The sequence below is a fragment of the Salmo salar genome, chromosome ssa23 (assembly GCF_905237065.1).
Source record: "Salmo salar chromosome ssa23, Ssal_v3.1, whole genome shotgun sequence".
NCBI lineage: Eukaryota > Metazoa > Chordata > Actinopteri > Salmoniformes > Salmonidae > Salmo > Salmo salar.
This window is the reverse complement of record NC_059464.1, coordinates 37,394,348-37,413,434: the sequence shown is the minus strand read 5'-3', so window position 1 is coordinate 37,413,434 and position 19,087 is coordinate 37,394,348. Positions and strand designations below refer to the sequence as shown.

Sequence of the window (19,087 nt, the reverse complement as noted above, 5' to 3'; positions counted from 1 at the left end):
GTATTTCGCGCCATGCGATCCCATTGGCTGTTGGCTAGGGGTTCCGCTAGTAAGAGGTTAAAGGCACAGTCAACTTAGTGTACGTAAACTTCTGACCCACTGGAATTGTGATACAGTGAATAATAAGTGAAATAATCTGTTTGTAAAGAATTGTTGGAAAAATGACTTGTGTCATGCACTGTCACGTCCTGACCAGTAGAGTTAATTTTGTTGGTTAAATGTTGGTGATATCAATTTTTTGCCTTTGATTGGAGTCCTATTGGTGTGTTTGGAGTTTTTCCTCTTTCTGCAGAATTTTTTTATTTTACCCGCAAAGTAGATAACCGACTTGGCAAAACTATAGTTTGTTAACAAGAAATTTGTGGAGTGGTTGAAAAACAAATTTTAATGACTCCAACCTAAGTGTATGTATGCTTCCGACTTCAACTGTACGTACTGGGAGTGAAGACCTCCTCTGACAGACAGGTACATACTGGGAGTGAGGACCTCCACTGACAGACAGACAGGTACATACTGGGAGTGAGGACCTCCTCTGACAGACAGACAGGTACGTACAGGGAGTAAGGACCTCCTCTGACAGACAGACAGGACAGACAGACAGGTACGTACAGGGAGTGAGGACCTCCTCTGACAGACAGACAGGACAGACAGGTACGTACTGGGAGTGAGGACCTCCTCTGACAGACAGGACAGACAGACAGGTACGTACAGGGAGTAAGGACCTCCTGACAGACAGACAGACAGGACAGACAGGACAGACAGACAGGTACGTACAGGGAGTGAGGACCTCCTCTGACAGACAGACAGGACAGACAGGTATGTACTGGGAGTGAGGACCTCCTCTGACAGACAGACAGGTACGTACTGGGAGTGAGAACCTCCTCTGTGCCGGTATAGGAGGAGAAGACCTGTCCCATGAACTGCTGCTGCTGCTCCCTGAAGTTGTTCTGCAGGTAGTCCATCAACATCACATAGCCTGCCTGCTGCATGGTCATCACCTCACAGAACATCTCCAGCTACAACACAATACAACCAACACGTTCATCAACACATTATTACACAGTAGTGCTTGTTAATGCATGGTGATTTCACATTGTGTCCTTGGGCACAAGGCCACACAAGGAGAGGCCACATAAAGATAATCGGAAAATGATGGCTGTATTACTATTATCATTATACACATAGACCTAAACAACTGGTTCAAACAGTATTCAGTCCTCTCACACCCTAACACACACGTGCTACACACAAGCATGCATGTATATCATATACACCTCTTGTACAGTCTATTGTGTAACACTGTATATACAGTGCATTCGGAAATAATTCAGACCTCTTCCCTTTTTCCACATTTAGATAAATTACAGCCTTATTCTAAAATGGATTAAATAAATCATGTTCCTCATCAATCTACATAAAATACCCCATAATGACACAGCGAAAACAGGTTTTTAGACATTTTTGCAAATGTATTAAAAATTAAAAACAGATAACTTATTTACATAAGTATTCAGACCCTTTGCTATGAGACTCGAAATTGAGTTTCTATTGATCATCCTTGAGATGTTTCTACAACTTTATTGGAGTCCACCTGTGGTAAATTCAATTGATTGGACATAATTTGGAAAGGCACACACCTGTCTTTATAAGGTCCCACAGTTGACAGTGTAAGTCAGATCAAAAACCAAGCCATGAGGTCGAAGGAATTGTCCGTAGAGCTACGAAACAGGATTGTGTCGAGGCACAGATCTGGGGAAAGGTACCAAAATATGTCTGCAGCATTGAAGGTCCCCAAGAACACAGTGACCTCCATCATTCTTAAGTGGAAGAAATTTGGGACCACCAAAACACTTCCTAGAGCTGGCCGCCCGGCAAAACTGAGCAATCGGGTGACCAAGAACCCGATGGTCACTCTGACAGAGCTCTAGTGTTCCTCTGTGGAGATGGGAGAACATTCCAGAAGGACAACCATCTCTACAGCACTCCACCAATCAGGCCTTTATGGAAGCCACTGCTCAGTAAAAGGCAGATGACAGCTTGAGTTTGCCAATTGTTACCAATTAGTTTGCCAATTGGTACCTAAAGGACTAGTCTGATGAAACCAAGATTGAACTCTTTGGCCTGAATGCCGTCCCATCTGGAGGAAACCTGGCACCATCCCTACGGTGAAGCATGGTGGTGGCAGCATCATGCTGTGGGGATGTTTTTCAGCAGCAGAGACTGGGAGTCAGGATCTAGGGGAAGATGAACAGAGCAAAAGTACAGAGAGATCCTTGATGAAAACCTGCTCCAGAGCCCTCAGGACATCAGACTGGGGCGAAGGTTCACCTTCGAACAGGACAATGACCCTAAGCACACAGCCAAGACAATGCAGGCTTCAGGACAAGTCTCTGAATATCCTTGAGTGGCCCAGCCAGAGCTCAAACTTGAACCTGATTGAACATCTCTGGAGAGACCTGAAAATAGCTGTGCAGCGATGCTTCCCATACAACCTGACGGAGCTTGAGAGGATCTGCAGAGAATAAAGTGAGAAACTTCACAAATACAGGTGTGCCAAGCTTGTAGCGTCATACCGAAGAAGACTTGAGGCTGTAATCATTGCCAAAGGTACTTCAACAAAGTACTGAGTAAAGGGTCTGAATACTTATGTAAATGTAATTTTCTGTTGTATTTTTTTAAAAGCGGTTTTTGCTTTGTCATTATGGGGTATTGTGTGTAGATTGCTGAGTGAATTTTTTCCCCAATCCATTTAAAAATAAGGCTGTAACGTAACAAAATGTGGAAAAATCAAGGGGTCTAATTACTTTTTCAATGCAATGTAAATAGCTCTGGTGCTCTGACTCACACAGCATTCCAACCAGAGTGGCTGTGAATGTGACTGGGGGCCAAAACCGTGACTGAAAACAATTAGGGCCTCAGGCAACCTTGGGTATATTCTTGGGGTGGTTTAGAAACACACAGTAGTAATAAGGTTTAACATTTGTAATTGCTGAAATACTAATTTAATAATTAGTACATACACTACTTTGAAATACTTATGACTGATTATTAATGAAAGCTATCAAAACAACGCTGATGAGGACAATGTAGCATGTTTGAATATACAGCGAGCTCCAAAAGTATTGGGACAGTGACATTTATTTTTATAAAACATTTTGGGGGGGGCTCTTTACTCTAGCACTTTGGATTTGAGGGCAGACTGTTAGCTTTAGTTTGAGGGTCTTTTCATTACAGCACTTTTTGTACATAGTCCCTTCATTTTAGGGATACTACTACTACATACTAGTTTTATGTGTATTAAAGTAGTAAAAAGTTAAGTTTTTGATCCCATATTCATAGCACTTAATGACTACATCAAGCTTGTGACTATACAAACTGGTTGGAAGCATTTGTTATTTGTTTTGGTTGTATTTCAGATTATTTTGTCCCCAATATAAATATATTTTTAATAATGCATTGTATCATTTGTGTCACTTTTATTGTAAATAAGAATAAAATATGTTTCTAAAGACTTCTACATTAATGTGGATTCTACCATGATTAAGGATAATCCAGAATGAATCGTGAATAACGATGAGTGAGAAAGTTAGACGCACAAATATCATACCCCCCTAAAAATGCTAACCTCCCCTGTTATTGTAATGGTGAGAGGTTAGCATGTCTTGGGAGTATAATATTTGTGCGTCTAACTTTCTCACTCATCGTTATTCACGATCCATTAAGGATTATCCGTAATCATGGTTGCATCCACATTCATGTAGAAGTGTTTAGAAACAAATACTTAACTTTTTACTACTTCGATAAACATCAGTGAATTTGTCACAATACTTTTGGTCCCCTAAAATGGGGGGACTATGTACAAAAAGTGCTACAATTTCTAAAAAGTTCAAGCGATATGGATTAAAATACAATCAAATTAAAGCTGTCATTCTGCACTTTTCAAATCCAAAGTGATGGAGTACAGAGCCAAAACAACACAAAATGGGTCACTGTCCCAATACTTTTGGATCTCACTGTAGACTGTATGCACGACTGACAATATGGTCATGTTATCCCATAAAAGCAAGTGTTCCTGTACGCCTCGAGGGAGTGCTTGAAAAACTACACAATAGAGGAACAATTATCCCGAAATGACCTTCCAAAGTCTTTTGAAACTTGAGACGTGACATTATCATACCATACATGATCCAAACCATGCAGACTGAAAGCCAGTTAAAAGAGAAAGAGCCTGTGTGATGCTAGTGTCAGACAACAGGATGTCAACAGTTAAAGATTGAAAGGAGTGTGAAAAGTTATCCCCCCCCAAAAAAAAATTGCCCTCGCTGGAGCCTGTGTTTCAGACATAAGGAAGTGGATGGCTGCAAATGTTCTACTTTTAAACTCGGACAAAACAGAGATGCTTGTTCTAGGTCCCAAGAAACAAAGAGATCTTCTGTTGAATCTGACAATTAATCTTGATGGTTGTACAGTCGTCTCAAATAAAACTGTGAAGGACCTCGGCGTTACTCTTGACCCTGATCTCTCTTTTGACGAACATATCAAGTCTGCTTCAAGGACAGCTTTTTTCCATCTACGTAACATTGCAAAAATCAGAAACTTTCTGTCCAAAAATTATGCAGAAAAACTAATCCATGCTTTTGTCACTTCTAGGTCAGACTACTGCAATGCTCTACTTTCCAGCTATCCGGATAAAGCACTAAATAAACTTCAGTTAGTGCTAAACACAGCTGCTAGAATCTACAATAAAACCACAAAATGTGATCATATAACTCCAGTGCTAGCCTCTCTACACTGGCTTCCTGTTAAGGCAAGGGCTGATTTCAAGGTTTTACTGCTAACCTACAAAGCATTACATGGGCTTGCTCCTACCTATCTTTCCGATTTGGTCCTGCCGTACATACCTACACGTACGCTACGGTCACAAGACGCAGGCCTCCTAACTGTCCCTAGAATTTCTAAGAAAACAGTTGGAGGCAGGGCTTTCTCCTATAGAGCATCCATTTTTATGGAATGGTCTGCCTACCCATGTAAGAGACGCAGACTCGGTCACAACTTTTAAGTCTTTATTGAAGACTCATCTCTTCAGTAGGTCCTATGATTGAGTGTAGTCTGGCCCAGGAGTGTGAAGGTGAACGGAAAGGCTCTGGAGCAACGAACCGCCCTTGCTGTTCCTGCCTGGCCGGTTCCCCTCTCTCCACTGGGATTCTCTGCCTCTAACCCTATTACAGGGGCTGAGTCACTGGCTTACTGGTGCTCTTCCATGCCGTCCCTAGGAGGGCTGCGTCGAGTCACTGACGTGATCTTCCTGTCTGGGTTGGCGACCCCCCTTGGGTTGTGCCGTGGCGGAGATATTTGTGGGCTATACTCAGCCTCGTCTCAGGATGGTAAGTTGGTGGTTGAAGATATCCCTCTAGTGGTGTGGGGGCTGTGCTTCGGGCAAAGTGGGTGGGGTTATATCCTGCCTGTTTGGCCCTGTCTGGGGGTATCGTCGGACGGGGCCACAGTGTCTCCCGACCCCTCCTGTCTCAGCCTCCAGTATTTATGCTGCAGTAATTTATGTGTCGGGGGGCTAGGGTCAGTCTGTTATACCTGGAGTATTTCTCCTGTCTTATCCGGTGTCCTGTGTGAATTTAAGTATGCTCCCTCTAGTTCTTTCTTTCTCTCTCGGAGGAGGAGGACCTGAACCCTAGGACCATGCCTCAGAACTACCTGGCCTGATGACTCCTTGCTGTCCCCAGTCCACCTGGCCATGCTGCTGCTCCAGTTTCAACTGTTCTGCCTGCGGCTATGGAACCTTGACTTGTTCACCGGACGTGCTACCTGTCCCAAACCTGCTGTTTTCAACTCTCTAGAGACAGCAGGAGCGGTCGAGATACTCTGAATGATCGGCTATGAAAAGCCAAATGACATTTACTCCTGAGGTGCTGACCTGTTGCACCCTCGTCAACCACTGTGATTATTATTATTTGACCCTGCTGGTCATCTATGAACATTTGAAACATCTTGGCCATGTTCTGTTATAATCTCCACCCGGCACAGCCAGAAGAGGACTGGCCACCCCTCATAGCCTGGTTCCTGTCTAGGTTTCTTCCTAGGTTCTGGCCTTTCTAGGGAGTTTTTCCTAGCCACCGTGCTTCTACACCTGCATTGCTTTCTGTTTGGGGTTTTTAGGCTGGGTTTCTGTACAGCACTTTGAGATATCAGCTGATGTAAGAAGGGCTTTATAAATACATTTGATTTGATCAAATGAGTGCGAGAGAGTGTGTGTGTGTGTGTGTGTGTGTGTGTGTGTGTGTCTTCCCTGTAGCCCTCAGGGTATTTGTGATTGACAGGTGTTACCCTGAGGTGTACACAAGCGGTCATTAAATCCAAGAAATATAGACAGAGGCCTTCACTCTGCTTAAAATGAAACACATGGTACTGACACACACACACACACACACACACACACACACACACACACACACACACACACACACACACACACACACACACACACACACACACACACACACACACACACACACACACAAAGAAACAGACACACAGAGCTACAACCAATTATGAATAGCGACTTGAAGGAGCATATGTTAAGCTCCCACCCAACCCATTCATACTATAAAAAGACAACTGTCATGTGACAGTGGACAAATAGGGAGATGAGGAGGCGCACAGCACTCTCCCTCTCTCTGTCGCTCCCTTTCACTTCTGTACTAACAAAAACAATATTTCCACACACACTCTCTGCTTTTATTCACACACACACACACCTGCGTGTCGGAGATGGCCACAGTGTTCTTGAAGACAATCCACTCCACGGTATCAGTGCAGGGTGGGGTGGTGAGGGAGCCGTTGTAGGTGAAGTACTTATCTGTTGAGTTGGGCAGGAGGCCACGGAGAGAGAAGGGACCCACCATCCCACTCTTACCTTGAGAAAAGGAGGGGAGAGGAGAAAAGAGGAGGACATGTGTAAGATGAAAATGCACGGAAGGCAAAATAAAGTAGTGAGAGGAAGAGAGGATAGACAACATAAACATCAAATGTTTCATTATCATGACACAGTGAGATAGTGGGTGTATGACTGTGGGGTAGAGTGGCACTTGACTTTAAATCTGTACAAAGAAGTTTGTACAACTACCTTTCATAAGAGAGCTTGACACAACCCACAACAACGAGCTGATGCACTGAAGTCCTTTGTAATGCCTTCTTGCATGACAAACTTCAACTGCCATTAGCATGAATTAACTACACTTAAGAGGAGGTGTGGTATATGGCCAATATACCGCAGCTCAGGGCTGTTCTAACGCACGATGCAACGCGGTGTGCCTGGATACAGCCCTTAACTGTGCTATATTGGCCATATACCACAAACCCTGAGGTGCCTTATTGCTGTTATAAACTGGTTACAAAGGTAATTAGAACAGTAAAAATACATGTTTTGTCATACCTTTCAGCCAATCAGCATTCAGGGCTCAAACCACCCAGTTTCTAATAGCCCAGGCTATGCAGACTTTTTATTAGTACTGTGCAGTAATAAATCTATAATGAAATGCAAACTAGGGGTTTATAGCTACGCTTGGATAAGGTGGCTTTGTGTTTGGTTAACTCAGTGTGGCGCCCCAGGTGGTGTGGCTGGGGAATGCCACTATTTGGGGCATCAGCCACACACCACAACCAGCAGACTAGGCTGCAGCAAGCTAGGTTGCAGTGCCACGCCCTGCACTTGAAGCCACTCCGCGTCGTTAAGGTGTCCGCATACATAGGTTCGGTTTGCTCCTAGCAGAACTCGACTAGGCGAAGTGAATATCTCGTCTCACATAGTCCCTAAAGACCTTCGCTTGAAAAACTAGAAAAAAGCTGCCATATTAATGTTGTTTGTTCCTCTTGAGATGCCATATCAACAACATACCCAGTAACACTTCCTCAAAATAGTTCGAATCAATAGAAGTTAAATCAAGAAATCTGACATTAATTTTTACATTTTTGCAAAGGTCTTAGGTCGTACAATTTTAAATTAACTAAGATGTTTGGTGCAGTATTTTTCAAGGGAAAAAATGTGCATGAAAAGTAGTTGTCTAGTTGAAAGACAACAAACTCCTCATTGAAGAATCCCTACTGTTGACCAATCACTGACGAAGGGGCGTAGACTTCAGCTACGAACTTTGGTTTGCCTCAAGAAATAATTGTGTGTGCTAAAACCCTACCAACCCCCAAAACAAAACAAAAAAACGCCAGAAAATGTAGTCGCAATATATGTGCAAACTGTTTTGACTGGGAAGTATACACTAAGCTTTAGGCTGCAGCACAGTGGAGACATTTAAGGTGCTCGCTCAGACCAAAGGGGAGGAGCTCCTTGCTGGATGCCGGAGGCTGAGCTCTACAGACATTTGGAGGAAGCCCATGCACATTGACTTTCCACAGGAAGAAAAAACTGGAAAGAACAAATCGGCTGGTAAGCTGGATAGCAGCCCAGCTATTTAGTCTCTTAAGTTAAGTTCCAGTCTAAGTTAAGTTTATCCCCTGTGTGTGGGAGTGGTTTTGAGCTACATTTTTTTACCATCCTTTTTGTGAACCCATTTATTTGAATAAATACGCCATTGTTCTTGTCAAAGTTCCTCATCATTGACATCCTACCAGCCACACCTAGCGAGTCGTTACGTTAGATACACTATTTTAAGGTGAGCACTGGATGAGTTTAAGGTTACTGTAGGTCAGTTTGGCATACCGAATCGGCTGACACTGTTGACTCCGTCGATAATGGCCACGTAATTGTCATTGTCTTCGATGCCTGTCTGTAAAGAGGGAATGGAAACAGGTTAGTCAGACCTCTCAAAAGTCTACAGTGGCTTCCTCTCCTCTCCTTCACTTTTTTGTGTCCCTACATTTTTAGGCTGCTTTAAAGCTGTGACCTGCTAAACTGAAGCTAACACTGATGCTAAACTAAGCTGAAGCTAACAATGATGCTAAACTGAAGCCCACACTGATGCAAGCTAATACCTAGAGACTGTATAATCCACAGCTGAACCCAAACTCTATAATGCATGTCTAATCTGTACTCAGTCTGATACTGTGGTGGGTAATCAGTTCCATTATCCTGTCCCCTTTGATTTCAGGGTCTGTAGCGGAGTGTAGCCTAATCTAGGGGCCTCGTGCGGAATAATTGTACAAAAAAATATAATATTACTAGCATAGATTTTTCTAAATTATGCTAGTTCACGAGGCCCCTTGATGATGTGAGCCAATTGCCTCTACCTAATGGTAAGTCATGCCATTGCAAGTAGATATGTCATCCCTCATCGACTATGAAAAACCTTGCTGGTATGGGTGCAAAATTATCCACTACACACTCTTGACACAGGTCATGCACACACACACACATGCATGCATGAACACACACAAACAAACACATCCACACAAACGCATAAACACACAGACAGTGCAAATACACTCTTCCTGTCAGTGTCGACAGCTAATCTACCTCGAGTACCTACCTGCCTGAACCCCCTCAGGAACACCCGCTCCACCCAATCTACTTACAGTACCGACCTTCTTGAACCCCCTCAGGAACACCAACTCCACCCAATCTACCTACAGTACCTACCTACCTGAACCACCCCCCGCTGGAGCACCACTTAACACACTATTTGCTCCAGACATTTATTACACGGCCATAGAAAGTCACAACATACAAACACACACCTCTAACAGCACAGAGAGAGCTGTGATCCTGCCCCCGTCCTTGATGGCCTGGTCTATGGACTCAAAGTGAAGCGCTTCATAACAGTAGATCTGCATCTGGAACAGACAGAGATAAGGTACAGGAGATGGTTGATATCCTATGTACTGTCATTGAACACTACTGTCGTGGCCAAACGTTTTGAGAATGACAGAAATATTAGTCTGCTGCCTCAGTGTCTTTAGATATTTTTGTCAGATGTTACTATGGAATACTGAAGTATAATTACAAGCATTTCATAAGCGTCAAAGGCTTTTATTGACAATTACAAGAAGTTGTGTCACGCCCTGACCTGAGAGAGCCTTTTTTATATCTCTATTTAGGTTGGTCAGGGTGTGATTTGGGTGGGCATTCTATGACCTTTTTTCTATGCTTTGTATTTCTTTGTTTTGGCCTGGTATGGCTCTCAATCAGGGACAGCTGTACATCTTTGTCGCTGATTGGGAGTCATACTTAGGCAGCCTGTTTTCCTTTGGGGTTTGTGGGTAGTTAATTTCTGTTTAGTTTTACCTGACAGAACTGTTTGGCTGTCATTTTCTTGTTTTGTTCAAAGTGTCTCGATTAAAATTAAATATGAGCGCTCAACACGCTGCGCCTTGGTCTACTTCTTCAGACAGCCGTTACAGAACTACCCACCTACAACGGACCAAGCAGCGTGGTAAGGAGGAGCAAAGGGTTCAGGACTCCTGGACTTGGGAAGAGATACTGGACGGAAAGGGACCCTTGAGACATGCTGGAGAATACCGCCGCCCGCCGGAGGAGATAGAGGCAGCGAAGGCAGAACGGCGTTTCTGGGAGGATCGGTTGGCACGGCAAGAGGAGGAGAGGCAGCCCCAAGATTTTTTTTTTGGGGGGGGGCACACGGGACGGTCGGCGGTGCCGAGGATGGAACCAGAGCCAGTCGGGGTGAAGTTGGAGGTGAGCGACGGGAGCGAAGCAGAGACAGTGAAGGAGTTCATGGGGAGATTGGAGGAGAGAGATATGAGAGAGCTGTTGTGTTGGTGCATGAGGCACGACATTCGCCCTACGGAGTGTGTCCTCGAATTGATGTCACCTGAGTCAGCTCTCCATGCTCGTCCTGAGGTGCGTGCTAGCCGTCTGGTGAAGACTGTGCCAGCCCCGCACACCAGACCTCCTGTGCGCCTCCCCAGCCTGGTGCGTCCTCCGGCACAGCCAGAGTCGCCCGCCTGTCCTCCGGCGCAGCCAGAGTCGCCCGCCTGTCCGGGGCCCGCGGCGAGGGACCCCGCTCTAGAGGCGCCACCAAAGTGGGGTGAGGCAGTGGTGGAGCGGGGTCTGCGTCCCGCACCAGAGTCGCCACCGTGGAGAAATGCCCACCCAGACCCTCCCCTATAGGTTCAGGTTTTGTGGCCGGAGTCCGCACCTTTGGGGGGGGGGTACTGTCACGCCCTGACCTGAGAGAGCCTTTTTTATGTCTCTATTTAGGTTGGTCAGGGTGTGATTTGGGTGGGCATTCTATGTCCTTTTTTCTATGCCTTGTATTTCTTTGTTTTGGCCTGGTATGGCTCTCAATCAGGGACAGCTGTACATCGTTGTCGCTGATTGGGAGTCATACTTTGGCAGCCTGTTTCCTTTGGGGTTTGTGGGTAGTTAATTTCTGTTTAGTGTGTTAGGATACCTGACAGGACTGTTTGGCTGTCGTTTGTTTTTCTTTGTGAAGTGCCTTTTTCATCCAAAATAAAAGATGAACAAATTCCACGCTGCACCTTGGTCCTCTTCTTCCAAAGACAGCCGTTACAAGTTGATGCAAAGAGTCAATATTTGCAGTGTTGACCCTTCTTTTTCAAGACCTCTGCAATCCGCCCTGGCATGCTGTAACTTAAATTCTGGGCCACATCCTGACTGATGGTAGCCCATTTTTGCATAATCTATGCTTGGAGTTTGTCAGAATTTGTGGGGTTTTGTTTGTCCACCCGCCTCTTGAGGATTGACCACAAGTTCTCAATGGCATTAAGGTCTGGGGAGTTTCCTGGCCACGGACCCAAAATATCGATGTTTTGTTCCCCGAGCCACTTAGTCATCACTTTTGCCTTATGGCAAGGTGCTCCATCATGCTGGAACAGGCATTGTTCGTCACCAAACTGTTCCTGGATGGTTGAGAGAAGTTGCTCTCGGAGGATGTGTTGGTATCATTCTTTATTCATGGCTGTGTTGTTAGGCAAAATTGTGAGTGAGCCCACTCCCTTGGCTAAGAAGCATTCCCACACATGAATGGTCTCAGGATGCTTTACTGTTGGCATGACACAGGGCTGATGGTAGCAATCACCTTGTCTTCTCCAGACAAGCTTTTTTCCGGATGCACCAAACAATCGGAAAGGGGATTCATCAGAGAAAATGACTTTACCTCAGTCCTCAGCAGTCCAATCTCTGTACCTTTTGCAGAATATCAGTCTGTCCCTGATGTTTTTCCTAGAGAAGAAAGTGGCTTCTTTGCTGCCCTTCTTGACACCAGGCCATCCTCCAAAAGTCTTTGCCTCACTGTGTGTGCAGATGCACTCACACCTGCCTGCTGCCATTCCTGAGCAAGCTCTGTACTGTTGGTGCACCGATCCCGCAGCTGAATCAACTTTAGGAGACTGTCCTGGTGCTTGCTGGACTTTCTTGGGTGCCCTGAAGCCTTCTTCACAACAATTGAACCTCTCTCCTTGAAGTTCTTGATGATCCGATAAATGGTTGATTTAGGTGCAATCTTACTGGTAGCAATATCCTTGCCTGTGAAGCCCTTTTTGTGCAAAGCAATGATGACGGCACTTGTTTCCTTGCAGGTAACCATGGCTGACAGAGGAAGAACAAATGATTCCAAGCACCACCCTCCTTTTGAAGCTTCCAGTCTGTTATTCGAAACTCAATCAGCATGACAGAGTGATCTCCAGCCTTGTCCTCGTCAACACTCACACCTGTGTTAACGAGAAAATCACTGACATGATGTCAGCTGGTCCTTTTGTGGCAGGGCTGAAATGCAGTGGAAATGTTTTTTGGGCATTGAGTTCATTTGCATGGCAAAGAGGGACTTTGCAATTAATTGCAATTCATCTGATCACTCTTCATAACATTCTGGAGTATATGCAAATTGCCACCATACAAACTGAGGCAGACTGTGAAAATGTATATTTGTGTCATTCTCAAAACTTTTGGCCACGACTGTACACTGATTTCAATATGGACTGGCTTTCATCAGGCTGACCGCTCAAGAAACAGCTTCAAACTATAACCAGTGTCTGCAACCTGGTTCAGGTTATCAGTCAATCAACCAGGAATGAAATCATCAACAAATATTGATCACATCTTTACTAACGCTGCAGAAATGTACTTTAACCTGTTTGGGATGGGGGCAGTATTTTCACGGCCGGATAAAAACGTACCCGATTTAATCTGGTTATTACTCCTGCCCAGAAACTAGAATATGTATATAATTGGTAGATTTGGATAGAAAACACCCTAAAGTTTCTAAAACTGTTTGAATGGTGTCTGTGAGTATAACAGAACTCAGATGGCAGGCCAAAACCTGAGAAGATTCTATATGGGAAGTGCCCTGTCTGACCATTTCTTGTCCTTCTATAGCCTCTTTATCGAAAATACAGGATCTCTGCTGTAACGTGACATTTTCTAAGGCTTTCATTGGCTCTAGGAAGGCGCCAGAACGTGGAATGATAGATCTGCAGTCTCTGGGCGAAAAACAGCAGGGGTTTGGGTGAGTGGTCCTTCTGAGGACAATGGCACTGGAGCGCGTGCATGTGACGACTCCATGTTTTTCTTTCAGTGTTTGAACGGATACAACGTCTCCCGGTTGGAATATTATCGCTATTTTATGAGAAAAATCGCATAAAAATTGATTTTAAACAGCGTTTGACATGTTTCGAAGTACGGTAATGGAATATTTTTAAATGTTTTGTCACGAAACGCGCCGGCGCGTCACCCTTCGAATAGTGACTTGAACGGAGCTATTTGGATATAACTATGGATTATTTGGAACTAAAACAACATTGGTTGTTGAAGTAGAAGTCCTGGGAGTGCATTCTGACGAAGAACAGCAAAGGTAATCCAATTTTTCTAATAGTAAATCTGAGTTTTGTGAGTGCCAAACTTGGTGGGTGTCAAAATAGCTAGCCGTGATGGCCGGGCTATGTACTCAGAATATTGCAAAATGTGCTTTCACCGAAAAGCTATTTTAAAATCGGACACCGCGATTGCATAATAATAATTTTTATGTTTTTTGTCAACGTTTATCATGAGTAATTTAGTAAATTCACCGGAAGTTTTCAGTGGGTATGCTAGTTCTGAACAAAACATGTTAATGTAAAAAGCTGGTTTTTGATATAAATATGAACTTGATTGAACAAAACATGCATGTATTGTATAACATGAGCCCTAGGACCATGCCTCAGGACTACCTGGCTTGATGACTCCTTGCTGTCCCCAGTCCACCCGGTCATGCTGCTGCTCCAGTTTCAACTGTTCTGCCTGCGGCTATGGAACCCTTGCCTGTTCACTGGATGTGCTACCTTGTCCCAGACCTGCTGTTTTGGACTCTCTCTCTACCGCACCTGCTGCCTCTAACTCTGAATGATCGGCTATGAAAAGCCAACTGACATTTACTCCTGAGGTGCTGACCTGTTGCACCCTCTACAACCATTGTGATTATTATTATCTGACCCTGCTGGTCATCTATGAACGTTTTAACATCTTGGCCATGTTCTGTTATAATCTCCACCCGGCACAGCCTGAAGAGGACTGGCCACCCCTCATAGCCTGGTTCCTCTCTAGGTTTCTTCCTAGGTTCCGGCCTTCTAGGGAGTTTTCCTAGCCACCGTGCTTCTACACCTGCATTGCTTGCTGTTTGGGGTTTTAGGCTGGGTTTCTGTACAGCACTTTGTGACATCGGCTGATGTAAAAAGGGATTTATAAATACATTTGATTGATTGATAATGGGGATCCATAATAAATACAAATACAGAGACAAGATACAGGATATGGTTGAGATCCTATGTACTGTCATTTGGAGTAGGTCTAAGGCTGGGCGATATATACTATTTTAAGGTATACTGGAATGGATCCACATACCGGTATGGATTTTTATAATACCGTTTATTACAATATATTTTGATACAGTGCTAAATAAATGAAAAGTTCTACAAATTGGACTACTTAACTGTTAACTTGATCTTAGTTTGGTTGACTATAAAACAATCAGAATGGAGAAATAATGAGTGAGTGTCAGGTCTTACCTCCAGGGGGTACTTGACCCCACTGAGACTGTGCTCGGAGCCCTCTGAGGAAGCGTTACAGCGGCCCCAGTGGAAGGTGATTCTCCCCACCTTAAACCTGCCCCTCAGCCCCCCTCCACTCACATAGAAATCCCCCTCTGGGTTCACCGCCACTGGAGAGAACACACACAGAGCATTATTTGAACCCATTAACCAATATACACATACAACCACACACAGTATATTGATGTGGCCTGAAGCCTGCCAATGGAGAACAGAAAAACTCTCGCTCTCACATGTACATGCACATACGCGCACATTCACACACATATTTACATTCACAGCATGTAGGGTATTATATTTCATGCCAATTTCATACCAAGAAAGGCAAAAACACCTTCAATCATCTCCCCACCAGAAACAAGTAATTGTACCATCAGTTTAAAAAGTGCCATAAGTATTCACTACAACAACAATGCTCAATATTTGTATATATTATAATTAGACTGTAATTAAGACCCAGACCACCAGGCTCAGAAACAGGCAGTGTGGCTACTGAATAGCTAGCTGCCTTAATGGCTGATTATTTTATTGTATTACTTTAGCTTTACAGTTTCATTACTGGCTGGTTTTATTATGAGACTTCTGGTGACCTGAGAGCTCATACCGGTCTTGCCGTCATTCTTGATGGTGGTCCTATCAGACATCGCCTCCTCCCAGCCCTCAAACTTCAGCTTTTGGAACTGAACTTTGACCTGTGTCAGCTCCTCCTCGATGTTGATGGGCGACTGTCTAGCATTGCTGCATGATGGGTACTTGTTGGCCCAGTTGTTTTGGTTTAGAGTCCCTGCCGAGAGAGAGTTGAAATGTGTTTAATGCATAGTAGAAACATATTTGATGGTGCCTCAGCTATATGAACTTGCCCAAAACAAGTACATATGCCGTTATCCATTACAAAACACAACCCAGTTGTTTTCCCTTTTTCGGAAGTTTACTCTGGTTTCTTCCTCTCTAATCACACACTAACTGGTTGCAGGTGTGCTCCTGTGGGGAGCTAATGAGCTAATCACCTTCAGGTGTGTCTGCTTTGATGAGATTTCACTGCAGTGATAGAGGGTAGTGCGCACTGCCCATAGACTGTTCATTCTGCTGTCGCAGTCTGGAACCAACAGTACCCTGAACAGCTTCTACCCCCAAGCCATAAGAATGCTAAATAATTAGTTAAATAGTTACCAATAGCTACCCGGACTATCTGAATTTACCCTCTGTGCACAAACTTTTTTGACTAATCAGATATACGCTGCTGCTTCTGTTAATTATCTATCCTGTTGCCTAGTCACTTTATTCCTTGTTATATGTACATATCTACCTCAATTAAATCGTACCACTGCACATCGACTCAGTACTGGTGCCGCTTGTATATAGCCAAGTTATCGTTGCTTTTATTATTATGTGTTATTACTTTTCTATTATTTCTCTATTTTCTTGTATCTCTGCATTGTTGTGAAGGGCCCATAAGTAAGTATTTCACTGTTAGTCTACACCTGTTGTTTACAAAACAAGTGACAAATAAAATTTGATTTGAAATTCGATTTAGAACTGTGGAGTTTCTCAAGCCATTCCTGGGGGACCCACAGGGTGTGCACATTTTGGTTTTATCCCAGCACCGATACCTGATTCAAGTTATCGTGGATTGGATGATTTGTTGTGCAGTTGAATCGAGTCCAATCCAATTCTTTCAGATCAACATGAAGAGCTTAGGGGAAAGGGCTAGGGTTGATCTGGGGTTGTGCATAGCACTGATGTGCCTATTCCACACGATAGAACAACTTCATGCAATGCCAATGTTTCATGTTAGGACTAATATGTTGGTAAATACTTAAACTTTCGTTCAACATCTGCTCTTGGTTATTCTTTGCTTTGAATGTTCCAACTGGAATCAACTAAGGGGCTGGCAATATCGTTTTGAGTGTAAATCAAATCAAACTTTATTTGTCACATGTGCTGAATACAACAAGTGTAGACCTTACCATGAAATACTTACTTACTTACAAGCCCTTCACCAACAGTGCAGTTCAAGAAGAGTTAAGAAAAGATTTCCCAAATAAGCTAAAGTCAAATATAATAAAAAAGTAACACAATAATAACGAGGCTATACACAGGGGGTACCTGTACCAAGTTATTGTGCGGGGGTACAGGTTAGAGGTAATTTGTACATGTAGGTAGGGGTGAAGTGACTATGCATAGAGAATAAACAGCGAGTAGCAGCAGTGTACAAAACAAATTGGGGGGGGGTCAACGTAATAGTCTGGTGGCCATTTGATTAATTGTTCAGCAGTCTTATGGCTTGGGGGTAGAAGCTGTTAAGGAGCCTTTTGGTCCTAGACTTGGCGCTCCGGTACCGCTTGCCGTGTGGTAGCAGAGAAAACAGTCTATGACTTGGGTGACTGGAGTCTCTGACAATTTTATGGGCTTTCCTCTGACACCGCCTATTATATAGGTCCTGGATTGCAGGAAGCTTGGCCTCAGTGATGTACTGGGCCGTACACACTACCCTCTATAGCGCCTTACGGTCAGATGACGAGCAGTTGCCATACCAGGCGGTGATGCAACCGGTCAGGATGCTCTCGATGGAGCAGCTGTAGAACTTTGAGGATCTGGGGACCCATGCCAAATCTTTTCAGTCTCCTGAGGGGATAAGGTTTTGTCATGCCATCTTCACGACTGTCTTGGTGTGTTTGGACCATGATAGACAGTTGGTGATGTGGACACCAAGGAACTTGAAACTCTCGACCCGCTCCACTACAGCACTGTTGATGTTAATGGGGACCTGTTCGGCCCGCCTTTTCCTGTAGTCCACGATCAGCTCCTTTGTCTTGCTGACATTGAGGGAGATGTTGTTGTCCTGGCACCACACTGCCAGTTCTCTGACCTCCTCCCTATAGGCTGTCTCATCGTTGCCGGTGATCAGGCCTACCACTTGGTTGTATGGGCGGCATAAAGTGCCTTTCTGAGTTGCTTCATTGCTTCTCCTGTAACGCAACTTATCCTGTCAAGCCTGGTTGCCAGTCTGTTTCTCCTTTAGCCAACACCTAGCCTATGTCTGGCATGGCACAGACAACAACACAGCCTGGCTAAAACAAGAACACTCACCCATACATCAATAAGTATGGGTGTTGTTTATTTTGCTTGCCTTGAAGTTTCCACCAGATATATTTGGGATGCATTGCGTAGCCTGTTGGGGCTAGGGGGCAGTATTTTCACGGCCGGATGAAAAACGTACCGAATTTAAACAGGTTACTACTCTGGCCCAGAACATAGAATATGCATATTATTAGTAGATTTGGATAGAAAACACTCTGAAGTTTCTAAAACTGTTTGAATGGTGTCTGTGAGTATAACAGAACTCATATGGCAGGCAAAAAACCTGAGAAAAATTGAATCAGGAAGTTAGATAAATTAGAAATGTAGTTTTTCTTTTGAATCCCTTGAAAAACTACAGTGACATAGGATTTACGTTGCACCTCCTAACTCTTCCATTGGCTGTCAACAATCTTGAGGAACTGGTTTCATCCGTCACCTGTTACCGGGCAGATAATTGTGGCTCAGTCAATCACTGGCCAGTCTGAGGACAGGTGTCTTATGACGCGCATGCATGTGACTTTGTTGTTTTTTATTTATCTTCTGGGATGAATACCTATTGCCCGGTTGTAAAATAATCGCAATTTTACGTAAAAAAAATACACTAAAGGATTGATTGTAAACATCGTTTGACGTGTTTCTACAAACGGTAATGGAACTTTGAACATTTCGTCTATGGATTTGCATCCACGCCACATGGCATTGTAAAGTGTTCTGGATGGGTCAACAAAACGGACGTATTTGGACATAAATGATGGACTTTGCAGAACAAATTAACATTTCTTGTGGAAGTGGGTGCCCATCCGAGTGCATTCCGCCGAAGATCAGCAAAGGTAAGTAAATATTTCTAGAGATTTGTCGACGTCATGGTTGTAGGCTAACTGTATAGCTTAGCATTGAAGGCTAAGTTCTGTACTCAGAATATTGAACAATGTGCTTTAGTTATTTTGAAATCTGACAAAGTGGTTGCATAAAGGAGTAGATTATC

General features: G+C 44.0%; 1 protein-coding gene across 2 annotated transcripts in view; it reads right to left on the bottom strand.

Annotated features, from left to right (window-relative positions):
- Positions 1 to 19,087, bottom strand: part of LOC106584549 (receptor-type tyrosine-protein phosphatase zeta) — a 113,429-nt gene that overhangs the window by 35,779 nt on the left and 58,563 nt on the right. For both annotated transcript variants that reach the window (XM_014169974.2, XM_014169975.2), the window contains exons 3-8: positions 15,626 to 15,805; positions 14,980 to 15,131; positions 9,700 to 9,795; positions 8,726 to 8,792; positions 6,771 to 6,928; positions 866 to 1,016 (exon numbers count right to left, since the gene is read on the bottom strand). In XM_014169974.2, the coding sequence (XP_014025449.1) occupies positions 866 to 1,016; positions 6,771 to 6,928; positions 8,726 to 8,792; positions 9,700 to 9,795; positions 14,980 to 15,131; positions 15,626 to 15,805 (804 nt within the window). The remainder of the gene's footprint in view (positions 1 to 865; positions 1,017 to 6,770; positions 6,929 to 8,725; positions 8,793 to 9,699; positions 9,796 to 14,979; positions 15,132 to 15,625; positions 15,806 to 19,087) is intronic.